The sequence below is a fragment of the Amblyraja radiata genome, chromosome 18, assembly GCF_010909765.2.
Source record: "Amblyraja radiata isolate CabotCenter1 chromosome 18, sAmbRad1.1.pri, whole genome shotgun sequence".
Classification (NCBI taxonomy): Eukaryota; Metazoa; Chordata; class Chondrichthyes; order Rajiformes; family Rajidae; genus Amblyraja; species Amblyraja radiata.
The window spans coordinates 279,502-295,987 of record NC_045973.1 but is presented as its reverse complement, the minus strand read 5'-3'; the positions used below and the strand labels follow the sequence as shown (position 1 = coordinate 295,987).

At 46.1% G+C, this 16,486-nt stretch overlaps 1 protein-coding gene across 1 annotated transcript in view; it reads right to left on the bottom strand.

The window, feature by feature from the left end:
- ninj1 (ninjurin 1) overlaps nt 1-16,264 on the bottom strand; it is a 30,710-nt gene extending 14,446 nt beyond the window's left edge. Inside the window, exon 1 of the mRNA XM_033036530.1 lies at nt 16,138-16,264. Within this exon, the coding sequence (XP_032892421.1) occupies nt 16,138-16,185 (48 nt within the window). The 5' untranslated portion in view covers nt 16,186-16,264. The remainder of the gene's footprint in view (nt 1-16,137) is intronic.
- Between the last annotated feature and the right edge of the window lie 222 nt (nt 16,265-16,486).

Below are 16,486 nucleotides of genomic sequence, written 5' to 3'. Positions count from 1 at the left end.
AGGGGGGGTGAAGAGAGGGGGGGGAAAGAGGGGGGGGGAAAGAGCAGGAGGGGGCGAAGAAGGGGGGGAGAGAGGGAGGCAGAGAGAGGAGGGGAGAGAGGGGGGGGAGAGAGGGTGGGGGCAGAGGAGGGGGGGGACGAGAGGGGGGGGAGAGAGCGGGGGGGGAGATGCCAGAGAGGAGAGGGGGGGATGAGGAGGGGGGGACGAGAGGGGGGGGAGGAGAGGGGGGGAGAGAGGGGGGGAGAGAGGGGGGGGAGAGAGGGGGGGGAGAGAGGGGGGGGGGAGAGAGGGGGGGGAGAGAGGGGGGGGAGAGAGGGGGGGGAGAGAGGGGGGGGAGAGAAGGGGGGGGAGAGAGGGGGGGGAGAGAGGGGGGGAGAGAGGGGGGGGAGAGAGGGGGGGGAGAGAGGGGGGGGAGAGAGGGGGGGGAGAGAGGGGGGGGAGAGAGGGGGGGGAGAGAGGGGGGGAAGCAGAGAGAGGGGGGGGGAGAGAGGGGGGGCGAGAGGGGGGGGAGAGAGGGGGGGAGAGAGAGGGGGGGGAGAGAGGGGGGGGAGAGAGGGGGGGGAGAGAGAGGGGGGGAGAGAGGGGAGAGGGGGGCGGGAGGGAGGGGGGGAGAGAGGGGGGGAGAGAGGGGGGGAGAGAGGAGGGGGGGAGAGAGGAGGGGGGGTGATGGGGAGAGGGGGGATGTGGAGAGGGGGGGGGGTGGGGAGGGAGAGGTGGGGAGAGAGAGGTGGGGAGAGAGAGGTGGGGAGAGAGAGGTGGGGAGAGAGAGGTTGGGAGAGAGAGGAGGGGAGAGAGAGGAGGGGAGAGAGAGGGTGAGAGTGAGGGTGAGAGAGAGGGGGAGATGTGGGGAGCAGGGAGTGGGAGGGAGTGGGGAGGGTGGAGGGAAGAGGGTAGGGGGAGAGGGGGGGGAGAGAGGGGGGGAGAGGAGGGGGGCGATGGGGAGAGGGGGGGATGTGGAGAGGGGGGGGTGGGGAGGGGGGGTGGGGAGCGAGAGGTGGGGAGAGAGTGGATGGGAGAGAAAGGGAGAGAGACAGGGGGGGAGAGAGAGAGAAAGAGATAGGGAGAGAGAGAGGTGGGGGGAGAGAGGAGCGGAGAGAGAGAGAGAGAGAGGGTGCCTTTTTACTCAACCCAAACCCCCCAAACAACCATTTGCAGGCAGTGCTTTTTTCCCCTCAAACTAACCATATTTTCATTTTCAAACCACATTATGGGTACTCACAGCTGTGGCGACATTTGTTCAGTGTCATTTAGAGCTCTGATTGAGGCACAGCACTTGCAGAGACTGATTGAGGCACACCACTTCCTGGTTTTATAGTCCCTCCCCCTCCCTCCAGCAGGGGCAGCAGAGAGAATGGGGAATTTTGTAAAAACATTAATATCTCTGTCATATTTCACCGATGGGAAAAATCCTCTGCACACATGCGGCGGAGGGGAGCTCTGAACGAGGTTGCCAAAATGACGGCCGTAGGTGGAGGCGTTCTCTCGGAAATCGCAGCACAGAAGGCCAAAAGCGGTCAAGAACAGAGATTTAGTAATATAGATAATGCTCTTCAAAAGACCCAACACCACTTGACCTCACAATGCCCTAGGATGTTAGTATTCCCCTCTACTCCATCTCCATGGTTAATACCAATGCAAAGTATTCATTTTGTACCACAACTACATCCTCTAACTCCATGAATAAATTCCCTCCTTTATCCTTGAGTTGTCTAACCCTAAATCTTAGTTACCCTTTTGTTTTTACTTTAAGTATTAAATGCCTTGGGATTCACTTTAATCTTCTTTACCAAGGGCATGTCATGGCCCCTTTTGGCTAATTCCCTGCTTGTGTTGTTTCTTGCATTCTTTAAATTTCTTGCAGGCCCAGTCTGATTTCATCTTCCGAAACCAATAATGCAGTTATTATTGCAATTATTACTGTGCACTTTTGGCAAAAGGCAGAACAGAAAACACTCTGTGTTTTTTTTACCAAGTTCCAAAAGGTTTAGCTACTGCAGACTCCAGAGGGGAGCTGGAAAACCAGGTGACTGAGGGCAGTCCACGGCTTCCCCAGTCATCTTGTGATAATGACCATCCTTTTCCATTTCCAGTAACGGGAGATGTGGACTGGAAAAAATTGTCATGTGACATTTACACAAGCCACACCAGATTTAAAAAAGATCTCGACCAATGTCAGAGCTCACAGTGTAGTAATTTGCAGAGTAAATGTCTTGGGTCATGAGCTCTGCGTCTGGCCCAAGAGGTGGTTTTGTGGGGGGGGGGGGTTGGAGGCGTACCGTAACTGGCACCACACCCGAGTTAAAGATTGGAAAAAAACGGACTCCGGCTTTCCGCTTCTGATCACCAGCCAGTGAGTCATGCCAAGAGGAACACACAAGGGAGTTCACTGTATTTTTAAAAATGAACCTAAAGTGTATTAAACCACGCCTTGAATTTTCAGTGGTCTACAACACAAACTTCAATATCATCTTATTAACAGCAGTAAGTTGTTAACCGGTTAACTCGTTCACAATCCCTTCTCTAGTCACATTTTCAATAGCAATTCACATTATGCTTTGACAACAATACTATTACCAAATGTAAAAGCAAGTACATGCATCATTTGTTTCACCAATGGCCAGGGTGGTAGGCATCCGTGACGATACCTCCAGCTTTGTTGCTGCAACATATCATGAAGATGGACTGGATGGAAGGAAGGAAGTGCTGCCTGTGATGGACTGGGCTGCGTTCACCACTCTCTGCAGGTTCAGGCGGTCAAGAACAGAGCAGTTGCCACCAGACTGAGATGGATGTTTAATGGATTAAAACTGAGGTATTCTTCTAAATCTGAATTTACAAACCATATTTACTTATAAAGCAACAATAATAAAGATATTTTTAATTTATATGGTGTTTATATTGTAGAAAATTCCCAAGGTACCTCAAAAGGGCTATATAAGAGCTTTCTCATTGAACAAAATAAATTAAGAGGAAAAAGAGATTTTAAAGAGTTTCATAAATGGAGAGAGTGCCAAAGCTCACCCAAGGCAGATTGCTGGAGCTGGCATAGAGGTGGGACTGGGTTACTGCCAATCTTGTTACCTGCCCAGCTGGGGGATAGACAGCTGGGGACAGCAACTTGCAATGGGATTGTGACACATGGTTAACCCTCATCCATGTAACCTGCTACAGGATGACATCATATTCCTCAATATCATGTCCTCTAGAGATGCTGCCTGACCCACAGAGTTACTCCAGCATTTTTGTGTATCATCCAGAGATGCTACCTGACCCACTGAGTTACTCCAGCATTTTTGTGTACCCTCCAGAGATGCTACCTGACCCACTGAGTTACTCCAGCACTGTCTTTTTTTGTAAACCAGCATCTGCAGTTCCTGCATATTTCTGCTCCTGCTTATAAAGGTGATACGTGTACAATACACACAGTTGCTACTGCACCTGGTCCAAGGACCTGTTGAAGCCAGTGACCTGAATGAACTAATTGAAACCATGCCTTCATCACTTAAATAGGAGGCTTATTCTTTGCAAATACTGATGGAAATTGTTCTGTAAATTTGGAAAAGTTGAAGTAAGCTATGATATAGCAGGGGTTAGAGAAGGCACCTGGATTTTCAACAAGAGATTTGCAGACCTCCGGGTACACTTCCAAGCCTTAGGATAATACTTTATTAAATGACAATGGCATGGTCTGGTGCCACTTTCCATGGTGAGAATTCTATGAACAAATGTCATCCCTGGCTGTGATCCCCCCCCCCCCCCATTGCATTGACCACTGGTGACTGCTCTTATGCTGAAAATTGAAGAAATAGTTGTGCTAGATACCTTAGTCCAAACTGATAAACAGAGTCATTGGATGGTCTGCTTTATTTGTGTTAAAACAGCGTGAAATTTTCACACATCACCCATGCGCTGAGCTCATTAAAGGTGCACCACTCATCTACGATTCAAGGCTCCAGCGAACATTTCTTTTCATGTGCTCATAATAAAAGGACACCAAAGCAAGCTCTCAGATTTCCAAATCTATTAGTTACGAACATTCCTTGTTTGCTATTTGTTCTGGCCTCCAGTATAATATTTGCAAAGAAGCATTATCAAGGACATCTATCAATATATAAAGTATAGAAGCATTATCTAGAACACCAACCAATATAGAAGTATTATCTGGAACACCAATCATTATAGAAAATTCTATAAAATAAAAGCAAGAATGTCCCTGCTTTTGTCCTGGGAATTACTGCAAATTGTGGACGCAGCCCAGACCATCACATAAACCAACCCCCCTTTCAGTGACTCCATTTATACCTGGCGCTGCCTCGGCAAGGCCAGCAGCATAATGAAGGGAGAGTCACACCCTGACCGCTCCCTCTTCTCCCCTCTCCCATCGGGCAAGAGGTACAGAAGTATGAAAACACACACCTCCAGATTCAAGGACAGTTTTTTCCCAGCTGTTATCAGGCAACGGAATAATCCTACCAACAACTAGAGAGCAGTCCTGAACTGCTATCTACCTAATTGGAGACCCTCGAATTATCTTTGATCGGACTTTACTGGCTTTATCTTGCACTAAACATTACCATTATTATTCCCTTTATCATGTATCTGTACACTCTGGATAGCTAGATTGTAACAACGTATTATCTTTCCGCTCAATGGTTAGCACTGCACCTCGGTACACGTGACTCTAAACTAAAATATTTTGCTACTTTACCTTCCCTAGGCTTCTATGTTTTAATCTACAAATTTGAAATACATGTATCTAAATTCACTTCATTTAGCTGTGTGCAATGTCAAACCTGGAATTGAAAATGTATTTACACAACAGTTCCTTGAATTAAAACATGTAGATAAAAAAGGAAGATGGACACAAAATGCTGGAATAACTCAGCGGGTGAGGCAGCATCTCTGGAGAGATGGAATGGGCGACGTTTCGGGTCTCGACCCTTCCTCAGTCTGAAGAAGGGTCTCTTATGTTGTGTTCTTTTAATTGTATGGCTGTATGGTAACTCAAATATCACTGTACCTTAACATAGAAACATAGAAACATAGAAATTAGGTGCAGGAGTAGGCCATTCGGCCCTTCGAGCCTGCACCGCCATTCAATATGATCATGGCTGATCATCCAACTCAGTATCCCGTACCTGCCTTCTCTCCATACCCTCTGATCCCCTTAGCCACAAGGGCCACATCTAACTCTCTCTTAAATATAGCCAATGAACTGGCCTCGACTACCCTCTGTGGCAGAGAGTTCCAGAGATTCACCACTCTCTGTGTGAAAAAAGTTCTTCTCATCTCGGTTTTAAAGGATTTCCCCCTTATCCTTAAGCTGTGACCCCTTGTCCTGGACTTCCCCAACATCGGGAGCAATCTTCCTGCATCTAGCCTGTCCAACCCCTTAAGAATTTTGTAAGTTTCTATAAGATCCCCTCTCAATCTCCTAAATTCTAGAGAGTATAAACCAAGTCTATCCAGTCTTTCTTCATAAGACAATCCTGACAACCCAGGAATCAGTCTGGTGAACCTTCTCTGCACTCCCTCTATGGCAATAATGTCCTTCCTCAGATTTGGAGACCAAAACTGTACGCAATACTCCAGGTGTGGTCTCACCAAGACCCTGTACAACTGCAGTAGAACCTCCCTGCTCCTATACTCAAATCCTTTTGCTATGAAAGCTAACATACCATTCGCTTTCTTCACTGCCTGCTGCACCTGCATGCCTACTTTCAATGACCGGTGTACCATGACACCCAGGTCTCGCTGCATCTCCCCTTTTCCTAGTCGGCCACCATTTAGATAATAGTCTGCTTTCCTGTTTTTGCCACCAAAATGGATAACCTCACATTTATCCACATTATACTGCATCAGCCAAACATTTATGTTGTGTTCTTTTAATTGTATGGCTGTATGGTAACTCAAATATCACTGTACTGTAATGTGATAAACATTAAGTGGCGCATGTGACAATAAATGTGAATTTGAATTTAAATTTGAATTTTGAATTTGACTAGAAACGTTGCCCATTCCTTCTCTCTAGAGATGCTGCCTCACCCGCTGAGTTACTCCAGCATTTTGTGTCTACCTTCGATTTAAACCAGCATCTGCAGTTCTTACACATGGATAAAAAGGGAACCCTATTCTAGCCTGGATAAAGACACATTCACCTGAAGTGAATGTGTACACTATTATTTTACGTTACTGCACTTTTAGTTCTGTCAGTGAAATCCATTAATACGTTCAACTCAACCCTGAATGAAGGAATCCCAAGAATCTGAACAGAAATTCCTCCCCAATAATTGAGGCTCTTCAAAGTTCCTGTGCAAGCTCTTGCCCACAACTCATTTGTATGCCAAAAGAGACATATCTTACAAACAGATGTACTGTTGGACCTGCCAAGAGTCCAGACCACTAGACTCTAGCATCATCCATCCAGGTCCTCGCCATTAAGTATACAAATAAATTCCAGAGAAAATATTGGGTTTACAATAAAATGCCAGAATTTTGGTTGGAAACCCAACTCAGAGTAAACTGATTTCTCTCTGTGGGTTTCCTGACATTTTATTGTAAAGCTACGTTTCACTGAAGAAAGAGTACCCAGGCATCTCAATGATATTTCCCTAAATGTGGCAAACAAAAGATAAAAGAAGAACTAAAGGGAATAAAAGACAAAATGTAAGCAATAGCATTGTTCATCCCATTGTACATTCTAATTGTGACGTAGGTAAATAACCAAATTTTAACCAAGGTGCAAACAATTGTTTGTGACTGTTTCTTTACAGAATATCTCACCATTATTGCCAATGCAATATTAGTGCTGAAACATAGTTATAACAGGAAGTCCCAAATGGTGATAGACACAAAATGCTGGAGTAACTCAGCGGGACAGGCAGCATCTCTGGAGAGAAGGAACGGACGACGTTTTGGGTCAAGACCCTCCTTCAGACTGAGAGTCAGGGGAAAAGGGAAACGAGAGATATAAATGGTGATGTAGAGATATAGAACACATGAATGAAAGATATGCAAAAAAGTAATGATGACAAAGGAAACAGGCCATTGTTAGCTGTTTGTGTTAGGTGAGAGCGAGAAGCTAGTGTGACTTGGGTGGGGGAGGGATGGAGAGAGAGGGAATGCAGGGGTTACTTGAAGTTAGAGAAATCATATTCATACCACTAGGCTGTAAGCTGCCCAAGCGAAATGAGATGCTGTTCCTCCAATTTGCTTTTAGCCTCAGTCTGACAATGGAGGAGACCTCGGGCAGAAAGGTCAGTGTGGGAATAAGAATTAATGTGTTTGGCAAACGGGAGATCAGGTAGGTCCAGGATGAGTGATAAGGAGATAGTCCACACTGACCTGAACGAAGGTGTTCAGCGAAACGATCATTCAATCTTTGGTCTTGCCGATGTATAAGAATCCACATCTTGAACAACGGATACAGTAGATGAGGTTGGATGAGGCGCAAGTGAACCTCTGCCTAACCTGAAAGTACTTAAGAAGGAACTGCAGATGCTAGAAAATCAGTACAGTCAACCTGAAAGTACTGTTGGGGTCTCTGGACAGAGTCGAGGGAGGAGGTATAGGGACAGGTGTTGCATCTTCTGCAGTTGCAGGGGAATGTTACTGGATAGGGGGTGGGAAGGGATGAGTCAACCAGTGAGTTGCGGAGGGAACGGTCTCTGCGGAAGGTGGAGAGGGGTTGAGATGAGAAGATGTGACTAGTGGTGGGATCCCGTTGGACATGGTGAAAATGTCAGAGTATCTCCGGCATTAACTCCAATGTCCTCTGGTTCTTGATTTCACCTACTCTGGGAAGACTCTGTGCCTCTACCTGATCTATTCCTCTCATGATTTTATACACCTCTATAAGATCACCCATCATCCTCCTGCACTCCAAGGAGTCCTTGGTTCGAGACTGAATGTGAAGGAAATACACAGGAAACAGGCCATTCTGGCCATCTGGTGTTTACCCTCAGTGTGGACTATCTCCTTATCATCATCAGCAAATACTCCTATTCCTTCTTCAGGTTCCTGTTAAACATTCCCATTAGAGATTCAAGGTGAAAGCTCTCCAAATGGGCAGTGTTATAAAGTTGTAAAGTCAAACAAAGGCCAGGATAGAGTGGATGTGGAGAGGACATTTCCACTAGTGGGAGAGTCTGGGACCAGAGGTCATAACCTTAGAATAAAAGGACGTTCCTTTAGGCAGATGAGGAGGAATTTCTAGTCAGAGGGTGGTGAATCTATGGAATTCATTGCCACAGAAGGGTGCGGAGGCCAAGACAACGGATATTTTTAAGACAGAGATAGATATATTCTTGAATAGTACAGGTGTCAGATGTTATGGGGAGAAGGCAACATGGGGTTTGGAGGGAAAGATAGACAGACAATAGACAACATAACATCTTTTAATTGTATGGCTGTATGGTAACTCAAATATCACTGTACCTTAACATAGAAACATAGAAATTAGGTGCAGGAGTAGGCCATTCAGCCTTTCGAGCCAGCACCGCCATTCAATGTGATTATGGCTGATCATCCACAATCAGTACCCCATTCCTGCCTTCTCCCCATATCCCCTGACTCTGCTATCTTTAAGAGCCCTATCATGCTCTCTCTTGAAAGTATCCAGAGAACCGACCCCACCGCCCTCTGAGGCAAATAATTCCAGTCTCACAACTCTCTGTGTGGAAAAGTGTTTCCTCATCTCTGTTCTAAATGCCTCATCCCTTATTCTTAAACTGTGGCCCCCTGGTTCTGGACTCCCCCAACATCGGAAACATGTTTCCTGCATGTACAAACCTTTAATAATCTTATAAGTTTCAAAGGTATTTTTATTAGTCACATTCACATACACCGAGGTGTAGTGAAGTGAAATGCTTTTTGCCATTTTGCAGTACACAAAAGAATACAGACATAACACCAATGAGAGTCTTAAACACAAAGAACATACCCCCACAATGACTCCCACCATGAGGGAAGGCACAAAGTCCAGTCCCCAACCCCAGTTCACCCATAGTCGGGTAATAAGATACCCTCTCATCCTTCTAAATCCAGAGTATACAAACCCATTCTCTCAGCATATGACAGTCCCGCCATCCCGGGAATTAACCTTAACCCTACGCTGCACTCCCTCAATAGCAAGAATGTCCTTCCTCAAATTAGAGGACCAAAACCGCATACAATAGTGATCTCACTAGTGCCCTATACAACTGCAGAATGACCTCTTTGCTCCTATAGACAGCTCCTCTTGTTATGAAGGCCAACATGCCAATCGCTTTCTTCACTGCCTGCTATACCTGCATGCTTACTTTCATTGACTGATGAACAAGGACCCCCAGGTCCTGTTATACTTCCCTTTTTCCCAACTTGACACCATTTCCATTGTATTTTCCCATTTCCCAACTTGACACCAATCAACCATGATTGAATGGTGGAGTAAACTTGATGGGCCGAATGGCCTAATTCTGCTCATATCACTTATGAACATGAACTTCAGCCCACTGGGTCATTACAGACCATCAAACACCATTTACCTAATATAGAAAATAAGTGTAGGAGGCGGTCATTCGGCCCTTCGAGCCAGCATCACCATTCACTGTGATCATGGCTGATCATCCACAATCAGTAACCCGTGCCTGCCTTCTCCCCAAACCCCTTGATTCCGCTAGCCCCAAGAACTCTATCTAACTCTCTCTTAAATCCATCCAGTGAATTGGCCTCCACTGCCTTCTGGGGCAGAGATGTACAAACAAGGAACTGCAGATGCTTGTTAATAGACAAAAGGACACAAAGTGCTGGGGTAATGGGTCAGGCAGCATCTCTGGAGATCACGGACAGGTGATGTTAAAGGCCAGTCCTACAAAAAAATACACAAAGTGCTGGAGCAACTCAGCAGGTCAAACAACATGAAGTATTATGGGAATCAAGGGATATTATAACAATGTTAGAAAATGATGTGAGGTCAAAGATCAGCTGCCCTGTGACAATGTTGGTCCCAGCAGTTACACTTGCACCCACAAGTACCAAAGTTCCCCTTATGATTGAACCTCCTATCACCATAGGCCACCCTCTGCTGTACAGCTGAGTCACTCAGGGTGTCAGACTGGCTCCTACTATATTCCCCAACAGTATCCAACGTATATCCATGTGTGGGGCCGGGCTCCTACACTGAAACCTTCTACTCAGTCGTCCATTCCTTGTCCTTTGTGCAGCCTTAGCCTTGGATGTGAGCACCTCTCCCCTTGTGTGATCCACAGATCTCTGCCTCAGCAATGCTCCTTAGTTAGTCCTGCCACACTCCAGCTCAGAAAGGCTGATACCTGGAGTTGTACTCTGGACAAGGTAAGTGTTCTTAGCTTCCCACCTTCCACATGACCTGCTGCCCTGCCGTGACTTTGCATTTCATTCTGGAGCAGTTGGGAGAGGGGGTGTGGAGGGTTAGAGGAAAATACCCCTTTGCCTAAAGATGCTTCCCAATAATTGCTGTCTTGTCTTTCAAGAGAGAGCTGGATAGGGCTCTTAAAGATAGCGGAGTCAGGGGATATGGGGAGAAGGCAGGAACGGGGTACTGATTGGGATGATCAGCCATGATCACATTGAATAGTGGTACTGGCTCGAAGGGCCGAATGACCTACTTCTGCACCTATTCTCTACTGTCTATTGTCTTCAGTTCAAATTCTCCTCAGGCTGCGATGAATATCTCTCCTCTCTTCCTACAAGAAAGTTTTAAGATAAGTTTGATCATGTTCTACCCTGAGTGATCATAAGCCTTTGTAATGTTGTTAATTAAGATCATTAATATATCAATGAAAATTTGTTATATTCTCGTTCTCAGACATCTCCAGTCTTCTATATTAATGTAAATAATGACCATCATTTCCAGATCCTTGCCAATTTTGCAGCTTCAATTGTTATCAGTTGAGAACTCATTCCAGGAAACTTGTGGTTTCAGTTCGCAACAGACCCAAAGGAACTCAAAATGCTTCCTCTAGATATGTGACACTATGAGTTGCAGACTCGCAGAATGTCACTGTTACTTTGACACAAGGAACTGCAGATGTTGGTTTACAAAAAAGACACCAAAGTGCTTGGTGTCCAAAGGAGAACGGTTATCGTCCAAAAGGCAGGGCCTGTGAGAAGCTCTAAATTTTAATTGTGTAGAAATGGGAGAGGTATTAAAAATTACCATTATCATTAGATGGTTATCCAAAAATTAACGCAGGATCTTGATCAGCTGGGCAAGTCAGCCGAGGAATAGTTAATAGAGGTATTGCAGATAAGTGTGAGGTGTTGCATTTAGGAAAGTCAAACTAGGCCAGGACTGTTGATCAATCAATATTAGCTGATCTGATCCAGGACCTTTACAATGAATGCCAGGACTCTAGGACGGGTTGTCAAGCAGAGGGATCTAGGAGTGAAGGTACATAGTTGCTTGAAAGTGGCATCACATTTAGATAGGGTGGTCAAGAAGGCTTTCGGTACAATGGTCTTCATCAGTTGGGGTACAGTCAGAGTCATACAATGTGGAAACAGGTCCGTCAGCCTAACTTACCTACACCGACCAACATGTCCCATCTATATTAGTCCCACTGGCCTGCATTTAGCCCGCATCCTTTTAAACTTGTCCTATCTATGTACCTGTCCAAATGTTACTTAAACGTTGCAATATTACCTGCCTCAACTACCTCCTCTGCCAGCTATTTCCATACACCCAGCACCCTTTGTCTGAAAAAGTTACCCCACCGGCTCCTCTTAAATCTTTCCCCCCCTCACCTTAAACCTATATCCTCTGCGGGTCTCGATTCCCCTACTCTGTGCTAGAGACTCTGTGCGTCTACTCGATCTATTCCTCTCATGTTTTGATCACATTGAATGGCGATGCTGACTTGAAGGGCCGAACGGCCTACTCCTGCACCTATTGCCTATTGTACAAGTCTTCCTGCAGAGTCCCTGCTTTCTCTACACTACCTGTCAATAGACAATAGAGCCCTGTCCTTCCACCTATTTCCGTATCATCCGCAAACTTGGCCACATTTGGCATACTATGTTCAATTTTGGTCACCCTGGTTTAGGAAGGATGTTGTTAAGCAGGAAAGAGTGCAGAGAAGATTTACAAGAATTTTGCCTCCTTGAAGGCTTGAGCTATAACCATATAACAATTACAGCACGGAAACAGGCCATCTCGACCCTTCTAGTCCATGCCGAACACGTATTCTCCCCTAGTCCCATATACCTGCGCTCAGACCATAATCCTCCATTCCTTTCCCGTCCATATAACTATCCAATTTATTTTTAAATGATAAAAACGAACCTGCCTCCACCACCTTCACTGGAAGCTCATTCCACACAGCCACCACTCTCTGAGTAAAGAAGTTCCCCCTCATGTTACCCCTAAACTTCTGTCCCTTAATTCTCAAGTCATGTCCCCTTGTTTGAATCTTCCCTACTCTCAGTGGGAAAAGCTTATCCACGTCAACTCTGTCTATCCCTCTCATCATTTTAAAGACCTCTATCAAGTCCCCCCCTTAACCTTCTGCGCTCCAAAGAATAAAGCCCTAACTTGTTCAACCTTTCTCTGTAACTTAGTTGCTGAAATCCAGGCAACATTCTAGTAAATCTCCTCTGTACTCTCTCTATTTTGTTGACATCCTTCCTATAATTAGGCGACCAAAATTGTACCCCATACTCCAGAATTGGCCTCACCAATGCCTTGTACAATTTTAACATTACATCCCAACTTCTATACTCAATGCTCTGATTTATAAAGGCCAGCACACCAAAAGCCTTCTTTACCACCCTATCTACATGAGATTCCACTTTCAGGGAACTGTGCACAGTTATTCCCAGATCCCTCTGTTCACCTGCATTCTTCAATTCCCTACCATTTACCATGTATGTCCTATTTTGATTTGTCCTGCCAAGATGTAGCACCTCACACTTATCAGCATTAAACTCCATCTGCCATCTTTCAGTCCACAAGGAGGGGTTGGGCAGGCTAGGACTTTATTCCTTGAAGTGCAGGAAACTGATGGGTGATCTTATAGAGCTATAAAATCACGAGGGGAATAGATAGGGTGAATGCATAGAGTCATTTACCCAGAGGAGGGGCATCAAGAACCAGTTTTAAGGTCATAGGTTTACGATGAGAGGGGAAATATTGAATTGGAACTCGAGCGGCAACATTTTCCACACAGAGTGTCGGAAGGAACTGCAGATGCTAGTTTAAACCGAATGTAGACATAAAAAGCTGGACTAACTCAGCAGGACAGGCAGCATCTCTGGAGAGAAGGAATGGGTGACTTTTCGGGTCGAGACCCAGTCTGAAGAAGTGTTGGGTATATGGAACGTACTGCCAATGAAGGGAGTTGAGGCAGGTATTGTATTAACAATTTAAAAAACATTTGGACAGGTACATGGATAGGGAAGGTTTAGAGGGATAGGGGCGAAAATTCAGGCAGACGGACTATCGGAGATGGGGCATCTTGGTTGACACAGGCTGAAGGGCCCAATGCTGTGCTGCCTGACCCTGTGAAATATCAGCTATGATTCTGCGATGCAAGCCAGACAAATGAACGGTACACATTTCAAAATGCTCCAATCTGTCAGCGGCACAAGACCATTTATTTTGCTGAAACATCGTTTGATATCTTAAAAAAGCTTAACTTTTGTTACTGTAGCACCATCGGCAGTTACAACACATATAACAGTTTTATTACTGCAGAAATGCCACTAAGCTCTTTGAATTGGATATAGTTCCAGCCTGATTTAAATAAAAAGCAGTCCGTCATCTAGGAAATATTTAATTCCTGGCATACAGAATCATTGACCGAATTTCAATGCAATCTGCAAAGATAAGTCTCCTTTGTTGAACTGAACCGAACCTCTTGGTTTCTGACGCAAGGGAAATGTTCTGTCGCAAGGGAAAAATCAGCTCTTGTTTCCGTTTTTTCCAATCTCCCTTGCTTCTAAAACCCCCACATCATTAACTACTATAACTGTGAATCCTTTCACCAATAGTACTTAACAGAAAGCCAAAAGGCACCACATATGCACCCTGGCTTCCCCTCCAGCACCCCACATTTCCTACCACACCCCAATGCTCACTCTGAATACCTCCTGTGGAAAGTCCCTTTTCAGGGCTCATGATTTCAGGAACACCATTGTTCCTTTCAAGAAATTATTTGACAGCTGCTGTCATTTTTCACTAAAACATTTAAATTGAAAAGAGCCATCTTGAACTATTACATTTTGATCTCATTCATTCATAATGTTGAGATATCCTCTTCCTTCTCTCTCTCCTTCAAAACTATGTACTACCTTTATTAAATAATACTTCTTTTTATAAACTTAATGCACAGCCAGCTGTCTCGTGAGTCAGTGAGGGAGTGTGCTGCCAAAACACACCTCACAGTGCCAGCACCAGGGAAAGCAGGTTTCCAGCATTTCTACCCATTCCATATAGAAGGTTTAGGTGCAGTAGAATCCACAATCACTATTTGCTTGTTTAATCAGGATTATTTTTGCTTTTTTTAATTCCCCTTTCTCCTTACCAACCCAAAAGTATATTTAATGTAACTGATTATTTTATAAAACAGCATCAGAATTAAAAAGCCAGTTGGGGAGAGAAACGCGTATGAGGCAGCGACATTAAACATGCATGAGAATCAACCATTGTTTGTGTCACCACTCATTCTATTTAACTGAGAAACAAAGGTGTACAGGTCACTGTGATTGGCGGACAATACTTCCCTGCTGGGGGACCAAGGGGACAAGTTTTTGTCCTACAGGTTTCCAATAAGAAATGTTCTTAAACACACTTAATATAGATAATGCTTCAAAGGGATGAAACTTTTGTAACATCAAAAGATACTGAAGGACATGGAAAGTGATGCTTATTTGTGTTTCCTGAAGACCCAGTTATTTATGCTGACTTTTGTTTGGTTTCCATTTATTTATTTTTACATTTACATTTACACTAACTGGTTTTCAGAACATTTTGGGCAAGATAGTTGAGGAAATCCAGAGGAATTTAGTCTAAATTTATTGAAGAATAGCATTGTTAAAATATTTCTTGATTCAAATCTTGCTCATTAATTAAGATCGCAATCAATTGTGAATAATTTGAGGGTCAAATTAATGTGATCAATAAAGAGAATAGTGGGGTGTAGGTGAAGAATGTCAGAACACCTATTTGCCTAGAAATCTGACAGTATCAGTAAAAGAATAGTCAGCTAGTTTATAGAAACAAAGAACTACAGATGCTGGTTTACACATCAGGACACAAATTGCCGGAATAACCCATCTCTGGACATGGACAGGTGACCTTCAGGCTGACCATCACCTGTCCATGTGCTCCACAGACGACGTCGGTCCGCTGGGTTACTCCAGCAATTTTCACAAACCAGCATCTGCAGTTCTTTGTTTTTACTGAATGAATCTTGTTTGAGGAAAAGCTTTCTCGGCACTGGAGCGCGAAGATCATTCGCTCTGTGATCTTTGCTGGAGCATTCATTCATTCAGTGGAGCTGAGGAAGTGTTTAGTGGAGTTTTATCTGACTCCCTTTCCAAGCAAAGATACTAGAGCTATGTATGTATGTATGATCTTTGTTTCCAAGTGCCCGAGTAGCAGCTTAATTACCGTCCTCCGTCCGCCACCAGCACCAGATCTTTGACCAGCACCGCCTTTACCGTTAGTCGCTGCCCGCTCGCTCGCCCTTTGGCGCCATCAGCGCGACGATGGAAGCGCGGGCCCGCGACCCCCCCCCCCCCCCCACACACACACACACACCCACACCCCCCCCCCACACACACACACACACACACCCACCCCCCCCCCACACACACACACACACACATCTCCACCCCCCCCCCACACACACACACACTCCCCCATCTACACCCCCCCCCACACACACACACACACATCTCCACCCCCCCCCCACACACACACACACACACCCCCCCCCCCCCCACACACACACACACACACACACACACACATCTCCACCCCCCCCCCCCCCCCCCACACACACACACACACACACACACACATCTCCACCCCCCCCCCCTCACACCCCGGGCGGGGCCGATCCCCGCACTACCGCCGCCCCCACACGTCGCTGTAACCCCCCTTCCCTGCCCCATCACCTCAGTGCCGGACAAGCTGCCGTTCAGCTCCATGTTTTCGGGTTCCATGTCCCCGCTGCGCTGCGCTGCCGGCTCTCGGGATGCGCTGGGCCCGCCCTAGGGGGCGGGGTGATCCGCCGGCCCGGCCCGTCCTCAGCCCAGCCCAGCCCGGCCCGGCCCCCGGGGGCGGAGAGGTTCACCCACCGGCCCGGCCCGGCCCGGCCTGGGGTCACTGGGCTCAGCGCTCGGAGGGTTATCTCCCGGGGATGATCCAGGGCCCGACCCGGCCTTCACTGGGTTGATCCCCGGGCTTGAGGTTGTGCAGCGGCCGGTGGGTGAGGGGCGATACCCGGGACCCACCTTCACTGGG